This window comes from Poecilia reticulata, linkage group LG2, assembly GCF_000633615.1.
Source record: "Poecilia reticulata strain Guanapo linkage group LG2, Guppy_female_1.0+MT, whole genome shotgun sequence".
NCBI classification, from domain to species: domain Eukaryota; kingdom Metazoa; phylum Chordata; class Actinopteri; order Cyprinodontiformes; family Poeciliidae; genus Poecilia; species Poecilia reticulata.
This window is the reverse complement of record NC_024332.1, coordinates 24468357-24478866: the sequence shown is the minus strand read 5'-3', so window position 1 is coordinate 24478866 and position 10510 is coordinate 24468357. Positions and strand designations below refer to the sequence as shown.

The following is a 10510-nucleotide window of genomic DNA, read 5'->3' as shown; positions in this document are numbered from 1 at the left end:
GTGAGGCAGAAGCTCGGAAACTTAGAAACTGCAGCTCAGAAGAGGAGCTTTGTCCTCGAAGGCGGAGCTAGGTCCACTCAGGAGTTTTGCACAGCTAAATAGTTGCCACGGAGATTAAAGGATTCCTCACACATGCCTGGAAAGAATCAAAGCAACACTCCATGTGTGTTTTGGATGAGGCAATAATTTAACATGATGAAAAAAAGTTGATTTTACATAGTAAAGCCACTTTAAGGTCCTGCCAACAGGATATAGGTCCAAACTTTGACTAGGGCCCTGCAAAATTTCCCTGCTGCACAACCCAAGTGTGTTTGAACTTAAGGTCAGACAGTGTCCTCCAGGATCTTCCAGCCACGGACCATCACACCACCTCCCCTGTGTTTGACTATGCATGATGTTCTCTTTCTGAAATGCTGTGTTAGGAGCAGGACACACCACCAAATACATTTCCCAGAAGTCTCTGGGACAATGGAGGAGTTCATAATTTAAGAAATTGTTTTAAAAGTGACTTAAAAAAAAACAACTCAAACATTACAATTTAAATGTGAATCGTTTAAATATATAAGGGGAGAAATACTTCTACACAGCACTGTCCATAGACATTTTTTGCAGATGGATACAACCAAACCTGCCTGTTAACAGGCTCTTCTCTCTTGCATAAGGCTCAGTTCGAATTAAAGTGATGCAATAGTCTATAATGAGTGCTTTCTGTTTTTCTTTTTTTTAGTATCTTCATTCACATCTGTGTGTAACATTAAAGGAGATAAGCGCTCCTGTCGTTATCTCCTGGACAGATGTCCTTTTTGCTCATTTCTCTGCGCTCTGCCGCCGCAGCCTCTCCATAAACGCATTAATCTTCTTACTTCTACTGTACGCTACGGCGGGCAGGAGGGACATTCTTACTGCTTCTGCCTCCTGGGATGAACTCTTTCCCAGTCTGCTGGGTTCAACTCACAATTGTCGGAATGCGGAGTCGGGTGTTCTTGTTATGAATCTTTTCCAGCATAATTGTTTGTTGTCATTGTTTAACATGAGCCACTGCTTTTCTCTCTTTTTCTTTTATTATTATTATTTTTTACCCCGCTGAACAGGTAGTTTGGGTTCCGGTTCTATTGTCTTTCGGGACCAAAGTTCTGCTACGTGATATGTTTTATACTAATAAAACGAAAAAGAAGAAAAAAAAACGACTGCCACTGAACTCACCACATGCTAACTCAGCGGCTCCTTTCAGCCCCGCTCGAGGAGCTGACCTGTTTTAGAGGTGAACTCCAGTTAATCTGCCGGCCTGTTGGCCTGTTAATGTAGGATTAGGTCGGGACTTAGACAACCGGGAGAGGCTGGAGGCTCCACCTCATCCCCCTGGTTCTCCCTGGATCTCATGCAGCTGTGTTTCTTCTTCTTTTATCCGGTAATGATGCTGAGGTGTCGCAGAGAGCAGTTATGTGAGTCGCAGAGGTCTGTGGCAGCTTTGAGAGTTAGCGGCTCCGTAAGAAGCAGAGCTTTAGGTCCTTGTAGGTTTTAAACACACACACACACACACACACACACACACACACACACACACACACACACACACACACACACACACTAGCTGCGTTTTCATTACAAAAGTACGTAAAACTTCGTCGGTATTCCGCTAATGGCGAAAAACCAATTGCGGTGCTTCCTTTAAATAAGAAACGCAATTAAAATCACGTGAATACGTTTGTTCACGCGATAAGCCCTTCCAGAACATCCTCCTCCTACCACTTCCTGTCATCTTCATCGTCGTTCCCGCCAGTAGCAACGTCTGATCGTTCACAAATTGAGTGATGTGAAAAACCTGTTTCCACTGCAGTTTTGTGTTAGCATCAAAACCTTTTAGCTAAAATAAGCAAATTTATTTTTGGTGATTCCAATTTGCGCAGTTAGTTGGTCATTGGAAACGCAGCTATAGTATACTTGACAAAAAAAAATGAGTATGAGTAAATGAGTAAAAAGTATGAGAAGAGTCAAACACACTTTGTCAAAAGATTTAAATGATCAAAGGGAGCCTTGAAGTGGCAGCAAAGAGGAAAGTCTCCAACTCAATGAGGAGCCAATATCACAAAGATTTATATCTTGATTTACCCAGAGAAGAGGAGCAAGTCTGGAAAAAAAAGTCTGGAAAAAATGTATGAGAACGAGGTGCTTGAACACCTAAAAAATGTTTTCCTTTCCCTGACACTCTGTAGCAACCTCCTTATAGATTGCCTCTAATTTGACATATCTTGACAAAATTTCCTTTAAGCTCAAGTTTTAGAGCAGAACTTATATTTCCCTGATCAGTTTGCTACCCTGATGACCTCGGACAACAGTCTTTCCATTTCTACAAACATTAATACCAGTAAAATTTACAATAGCAAGCTCTGCATTGGTTGCGTAACAGAGGCAGGAGGCTTCTCTTTTCTACCCACAGTGTGTGTGTTGCTCTTGAGGACTTAACAGCGACGCAACAGCTGCCAGTACATTATTTGCGAGGCCACTTAAGGTTTTCTCACAATGCATGTCATCTGGCCCTGAAACGTTCTTTCTAGCTAATGGTACACTAGAGAGCAAGTTAAAACAGGCTACTGATACATTGGAGAAGGACAAGGCTGGCTGCAGCTCCAATGCTATTAATTCATTTGGCTCAGACACTGGGAAAACACTAGAGTAAAAACATTCAGAGATAAATCATACGGCTTTACTTAAAAACACAATCCGAAGAGAGAAGAAATAAATCCGTTTCACTTTCATGAACGTTCTCTACTTTTAAAGCAAAGGGAACTCTTTGGGAAAAGGCAAAGTGCTCATTTCATTCTTTATTGTGTTGCTAATAATCAGCCAAAAGTCACTTTGGCATGCTTCTGTTAAAACTGTTTTTGTTTCTCAACAAAGCAATCTGGCTTGTGAAGCTTTCCTGAAAAACTAAAGTATATACTGAAATATATAGTAGTGATTGCTGGTGGTCCTTGAGGAGGCTGGTTCATATATTTTAGCTAACTATTCCGAAAATGGTTCGCAAAAATAGAAGACAATATTTATGTATTATGCCAATTTTATTCAGTTGTAAAATCGGGATGTCTGCTGAAGGAGTAACATCAATCTCTGTCTTTAGGACTGTTTAGAAACATGTTTACTGCAAACAGCCAGCTTGTCCTTGAAGTAAACAGCTTACTACACATTTTGTAACTGGAAGCTAACATGGTTCATGAACTAGCTAACAGCCACCGTACTTCCTTATGGTGACTGTGGGTTTAAAATGCAAGAATGTAGTTTTAACTACAATGACGTTACCAAAATCGCAATGAAATGAAGTGATTCTCCAAATGTCGAAACTGTATCACGTGACTGTTTTACAATATAATGATGTCATTGCCCCATTTCCTGTTTCTTCCATGTCTGAGAAGTCATAGCTACATCCTGCCGTCCATTTTGGAGATTTGATGGTCATCTTTGACAGAGGCAAACAGAACACTGTCAACACTGCCTCTGGTTTTTTCCCCGATATTAATAGTGTGGGATTATGGAGCATGAGTAAAACACAGTGTTCGGGATCTGGTTCACCCTAATCACTCACTTGCATTAACTGAAATAACACAAAAAAAAAGAAAAAAAAAAAAAGAAAAAGCCAGCCAGACAGAGAGGTGAGCAGAGTGTGCATTCACCTGAAATACCTAAGCCACAGGGAATGGGTCACAGGCTGGACTGGGCTGATCAGCATGCATGAGGTGGTTCCATTAAGGAACTTGACCTAGATTTGTGCATAAACTGTGCTGAGTAATGGTTTATATTTATTATGCTTTCTCTCTCATACTTTGAAATATATATGAATTTAATATAAATAGGTTTTTCATCTGCACTGCATGTATATACATCACAGCTCTATGATAAAACAATTTTTGCTCCATTCAGTGCATAAGATAAAAAAAATATCACAAAATATTTAATCGAAGATCATATTAAAAAATAAATAAGAGTTATGTCAAAGTTCAATTTAGAGAGAAATCTGTGTCAGATCAATTCATTTACTGTATGAAAAAACTAACAAGAAGCGTTTCTGTGATCAGTTGTTTCTATTAAGGCCACGTTCCACTGATGGAAAAAAAATGTGTTACACCGCTCCAGACTTAAACAGGATCTCTGTAAGATTTTAAAACAAAGAAACTGAAAACAAGACTGGACAATTTCAACAGTTTTAGCCTCTTCCATTGGTATAAAGCACAAATGAGGTTAGCAGTACTGACTGAAAACAGCCATTTCTGAGACCCTCCGCTTATCAGAGAGATTTGTGGATCTTTGCTGGTCCATCATGAGGAAAACTGGATGCGTTTGTTACCTTTTGCTTTGTTGTTCTCCATCAGGGTCACAGCATTTCAAGATCCCTCCATCAGTTTGCAGCAGGCTGAAAACAAGAAATGTTTCCTTATGCTGTTTAGCCTCCCTGCTAGCTTTCACAAGTCTGGCTCTCTCTCGCCTTCTCGCAGCCTGAGAAACCTACAAACGCATTTGAACAACGAAAGTACAGAATCCTGTTTAATAATTTGATACTTTCTCTCTACTAACTAGCTAACTTTGACACCTCATGCCACAACAATGACAGTCCACACTGAAGAGTGTTGTCCAGGTAGCCTGGTAGCTATGAAGCACACATTACTGGACAAAGGTTGAATTTTTGAGTTTCTGTGAGGTCTGAACTAATAAAAGTAAAAATTATCAGATTCTGGTCACCAGCAGATTTCTTGGTGTATTTCTAGAAAAATATTAATATTCCAATGTAACACAGTCCAAATATAAATTTTACTGACACAAATCTTTGTCCTCTTAGTTTTCATGTAAATCTGTTGCCTGAGAACATCGCTGGATTTTAAGATGATGTTGACGTTCTACTTCTGGGAAGAGAAAATAAAATGCCCCATTACACCGTTTGCTTCCCCCCCAACACATGAAAGAAAATGTATTTAAAAAAAGAAACACTTGACACTGAAGAACACGCAGGGCAGGTGTTCATCAGTCCATCATGTTCACATGTGGAGCTTCCTCTGCTTTTCTCTTCCTTCAAAAAGTTGAGTGTACACTCAGGTACTCTCAGGTTCAGAGTTCGGGGCCTCGTCTGTCCGCCGTCGGACTCGACGTCACATCTTGGTCGAAGGAGCAAACTCTTCCCGTTTGTGTGCGACAAATCAAAAAAATAGAGAAACAAATCAAGACTTTTATTAGATTTTCTTTTCTTACAAACACGGCTCACGTACATGGTTGATCTCTTTATAAATCTGTGGTTTAGAAATGTCGCCTGAAACTCCAAGGATGTGCTTAGGCGTCGAATCAACGTCCAGCTCTGTTTTTTTGTCTCGCTCCATCTTCATGTGGAATTCAGTCTGTCCAACAGCAGGAATGTTGGGGTGATTTTTATTGTTTTAAGTCATCTTTTGTTTGATGGAGGTTCATGGAGGGACATGAGGAACACTGACTGACTGACAGCATGGAAGCTCAAAAATGTTCACATGCATGACAACCTCATCCTAATGTCTGAAACACTTGTGGATTCATTTAGAAGAGACAGTACCAGGCAGGCGGATGGATGGATGGATGGATGGATGGATGGATGGATGGATGGATGGATGGATGGACGGATGGGTGGATGGGTGGGTGGATGGATGGATGGATGGGTGTGGAACAGCGCCGGGCGCCTAGTTTAAAGGCTGTCGAAAGGGAAACGGCTCGGACCGAAACTGGATGAGTGATGCTGAGCTGCTGATCTACGGATGAGAAGACGTAGACGTAGAAGATGGAGAAGACGTAGTTAAAAGCTTTGTGTGCTTTTAACTTCGGTGTCTTGATAAGGTAGCCACTGCCAGTGTCTCACTAGAGGTGGTTCACAACAGGACCACAGCGAGACGGGAGGTCCGGAGAGCAAGCAACGCACCGACATGGGAGGAACGGGAACACAGTACTGTCTCTTTAAAACAAAACATCTACAAAGATCTAGCCTCCTAGCTAGTACAGACATGACAATATTCACGTATTGGTTTTCTCTGATTTTATACAAGACCGTGATCGATTCAGGTGAGTGCTGTTGATGCTTTCACAGTACCCTGAAGGGAGTCTTAGGTCAAAAGTAGCAAGAGCTCAACCCTTTTCTATTTTTTTTTTGTTTGTTTTTAACTCCTAGATTCTGTTTGCTGAAGATCGGACATGGCGGGAGCGACCGGAGGGGCAGGCGATGCGGGTCAGTAGACCCAGGACACCGGAACCCATTGGCTGGAGGTGCACACCAGGTCCATGGACTCCTCCAGGTGCCGGATGGTCTCGTCAATCTCATTGTTGATGATGGTCATGTCGAAGTAGTGGGCGTAGGTCTTCTGCAGGATCTCCGACTCTTTCTGCAGCCGCTGGAGCGACTCGTCCTGGAGGAGGAGGAGAGAAACGGGAAGGTTTCACCGTCACGCAGGCGGAGAGCGAGACGGGCATGAAGACAGGAAGATTAACACACCTTTACCTTTTCTGTGTTTTGTCACATTACCACAGATATGTGCGTGTTAGAACAACAAAAGTAGTGCATAATTGTGATGTGAAAGTAAATAGTTGCGTTTCTATTTACCTTAAAATGACAGTTTGACATTTCGAAAATAAATTTGCTTGATGCACACACGCCAAATTCAACAAAAACGTAGTTTTTTGATATAAAGTTTTGACTGTAGGATAAGGTGTTGTTTTTGGTAGTATCGAAATTAGGTTATTTTTGCAAAACTGACGGAAACACTTTTTTATATAACACGAGTCACATGACCAACAACCAGATGTTACTGCTGCTGGAAATGACAAAGAAGACGACAGGAAGTGGTAGGAGGATAATGGTGCAGCATGGTTTTTAATGACTTATCGCGTGAACAATTATTGATTTGATTTTAATTGTTTCTTATTTAATGGAAATGCCGCAAGTGCAAAATTATGTTGTTTGGACAAGGTTTTGTGAACATTTGTAATGGAAATGCAGCTACTGTCAATGTCAATTTGTTAATGTGGCAAATAAAAACAACAGATGTTGACCAAAGTGTTGCATAACTCAATGAAATAAACTAAAACAACAACAATAAGAACAAGTAAAAAAAAAACACATAAAAGGTTAAGACAGAATACAAATGTACTCGGCCATCGTCTTCCATTCCTCAGGTGGTCAGCCTAAACTCTCTGATGTTACAAAGTCACCACAATGTGACTCTCCCATGTGACGCTGCGCTGAACCTTCTGGGACACGACGGTTTGAGATTTGCCAATAGATTGTAAACGGATCCCCCATCTGGGAAAATGTCTAGGCCACTAAATACATGCTGTGATTCCTGTAAATAAAGGAGAAGTTTTGCATTTTGAAGTGTGGTTTCTTCCTCTGCAGAGATCGTTTACTATAAACAGTCAAGGACACTAAGGCAGCTAATGTGAGATGAGCAATCTGGTTTTTGGAGCCAGAGGTTATCAGGAAGTCAGCTTGGGGCTGAATTGACCACTTTTAAAAATTATTTTTAGTATTACACATTCACAATTATGCACATACTCTCTGGTTGGTTGATCACATTTTATGTGATGTTCCGATAAAAGTCACCATAGTTTGTAGTTGTAGTTCGAGGGGTATGAAAACTTTTTACTGCCTCTCTTCTTTTGTCACAGTTCAGAGAAGCTTGTCAAGTTGTTGAGCTCAGTGTGCAGAGACCTTTACTAACTGGAGAGGATGGAGGTTTAACACACAAAGAGGCACTTTCTATTACAGCTTATAGCAGACACACGCGCGCACACACACACACACGCACACACACACACACACACACGGCTTAGAAATAGCACCTAGCAGTTTCGGTCCTTCCAGACTTTACTTACTGGCAGAGTTCGACACCACCTGGGCGGCTGAGGCGAGAGCCAAGCAAACAAGCAAACACATGCAGCATGCAGAAATAAACGACAACAGGAAGGAGTGAGAAGGGAACAGAAGAGGAAGCAGCTTTACACACACAGGAGGCGGGGCTAAAACCACCGAGCTGCCGGTGGATTTCCACATTTGATACATTTCTAATTAACCTTTGGACCGTAGCTCATTCCTTTGGACCAGAAAACATGACTTTTATCACAACTACCCAGTATTTGTGTTGAAATTTTGTCCTTATTGTACATATGTTGTGCTTATATGTTGCATATTCCTATCTCTGTGTGAATCTATTTTTTTGACTGCCTGTTGCACAAAAACTTCCCCTATTGTGGGACAACAAAGGATATTTATACTCTATTTTATTCTACATTAAATGTTTAACATTACTTTTAGATTTTCTTCATTCCTATATGATCATTTTTCAGGAATTTATTAGCAAACGGTTTGAGTGACGAATCAATATTTACAGTGTTTGACTGATTGTCATAGCTTCTATAATTCTCTCTGACGTGACGGGTATCAGCCTCTGGACCAAATCCAGACTACAGACTTGTTCTCATCTCCTTGCTGTTCTGCGTTGTTGGTTTCCATTTGTCCTCCTGCTTTTTGACAGATGACCAAGGCTTCTCAGGAGAGTGACGGCCTGCTTCGCTTCTTGGCCTCTGGGTTTTTTTTGCGTCTTTGAGCTGCACCATGCGAATGAGCTAGATGGAGCTAAAGGATGTCGGTGTGTTTGCTGTGTTTTTTACCTCATTAATGCCCGGTGTGATGGTTGGAGCTGCTATGAAGATGACGTACGGGGCAAACTCCGCCGTCCGCAGGACCTTCAGCGCCTGAAATGAGCCACGTGTCAGCGGTCAACCAGAGCTGGGATACAGCATACAGATTTGTTTGTTTTTTATCCTTAAGACATGATGTCTACTTCAAATTATTTGTGTATAGACATGTTGAAACGTGACATCACACGCACAAGATCCCCTCTGCTCCCTGCTGGAAGGCAAAAACCTGCTAACCGACGATGACCACCCTCGGTTTTACCTGTTAAGTTATCAACAAAACGCGCTTAATCTTAGAAAAGAAAAAGGGAAGAAGTACTAATTACTAATTATCAACACAATGACAACTAGATAAGGTCCAAGGGTATCACATTTCACAGTAAAAAGATTTAATAAAAAAATAATAAAGTAGGTCAGCTATTCTAGCTCGACTTTGACAAACTTAACATGTAGATGTGCTGTGGAATTTGGCGTGTTTTGGTTCAATAAAAAAAAAAAAAGGGCCACCTCCACACCTGACAGGTCATTGGTAGAGCAGAGGCTAATCTGTGTTCAGACAGTTATTAATAAGTGTTAGTAATCACAAAACAAACATCAAATCTTAAAACAAATAATACGACTGGTTTTTAGTTGTGTTTTTAGTTGTGTTTTTTTTCCATTTTTCTACATTATTTTTCTTTTGCTGTGTCGCACCACACTGAATTAATAATACCTACATCTCCAGGTTTCACATTGTTACCAAATTGTTCCACCATGGCAGCACAGCTATGGATGGCAAGTAAAAGAATCAGCTTTTTGCCTTCCGGTGCTGGGCGAGTCCACAAAATATCAGAATGTAAACAATATTCCAACCATTTATGTCCTAAAACTAACCCTACCCCTAAACTAAACTAAACTCGTGGGAAGGTGTGTTAAGGGGCAGCATGAGACTTATACAAGGTGGCAAAGCGCACACACCTGAGGTTCCACATCTAATATAGCCACAAGTCCCTGCTGGTGGATCTTGCGGATGGTCTCGAGCCGCGTCCCGTACATGGCGTCCTCGTGGCTGCCGTACTCCAGGTACTCGTTGTTGCTGATGTCCTGCATCATCTGGTCGTGAGAGGAGAAGTAGTAGTTCTTCCCGTTCTCCTCGTCCTTCTTTGGAGGTCTGGTTGTGTCTGGAGCCCCAGAGACAGGAAGTGAGGTATTCGCACTTGGACATGAGCGATGGGCATGTACAGTAGATGTGGTGAGGTCTTACGTGGGATGGGGTAGGCAAATCTGTCGGGGTGTTTGGTTATGAGCGTGTTCTTGATGTGTCTCCTGCCCACTCCGTGAGCGCCTGAGGGGTAAACATGGAGGTAAACGGGACGTTTCTCTGACCCCCCGACTCTAATGCCAGGCTTCACTTACCCAACAAAACTAGTGTTTTCCTCTTGAAGGCAGGGAGCTTCACCACCTCCTCATACGTGACCAGGTCTAGTTGATCAAACACTGGAGGTGACAGAGGGAGAGCGGAGTGAGCAGAGAGGAAAACCACCTGGATGGACCTGCTAACTATGTGGTGAAAGACAGGTGGACCTAAACAGTGACGGCTGATGACCGGGTTTGGGTTCTGATCGGAGGCGGATAGTAACTAGCTACATTTACTTGAGTAACTTGGGGAAAAAATACCACCGTTACTACTCTGTACTTTTGACTTTTTCTCAAGTAACATTATGATGAAGTGTCGCTTCTCTTACTTGAGTAAAGTTTCTGGATTCTCTACCCACTGAATGAATAACAAGCACATTTCAACCAAGAATGCATCAAATACACACCATCACTTTATGCT

The 10510-nt window shown here is 41.7% G+C and overlaps 1 protein-coding gene across 1 annotated transcript in view; it reads right to left on the bottom strand.

Moving 5' to 3' along the window:
- Positions 1 to 5197: 5197 nt before the first annotated feature.
- Positions 5198 to 10510, bottom strand: part of caska (calcium/calmodulin-dependent serine protein kinase a) — a 145991-nt gene continuing 140678 nt past the window's right edge. Inside the window, exons 24-28 of the mRNA XM_017309183.1 lie at positions 10090 to 10155; positions 9938 to 10018; positions 9652 to 9854; positions 8668 to 8751; positions 5198 to 6407 (exon numbers count right to left, since the gene is read on the bottom strand). Of these exons, the coding sequence (XP_017164672.1) occupies positions 6231 to 6407; positions 8668 to 8751; positions 9652 to 9854; positions 9938 to 10018; positions 10090 to 10155 (611 nt within the window). The 3' untranslated portion in view covers positions 5198 to 6230. The remainder of the gene's footprint in view (positions 6408 to 8667; positions 8752 to 9651; positions 9855 to 9937; positions 10019 to 10089; positions 10156 to 10510) is intronic.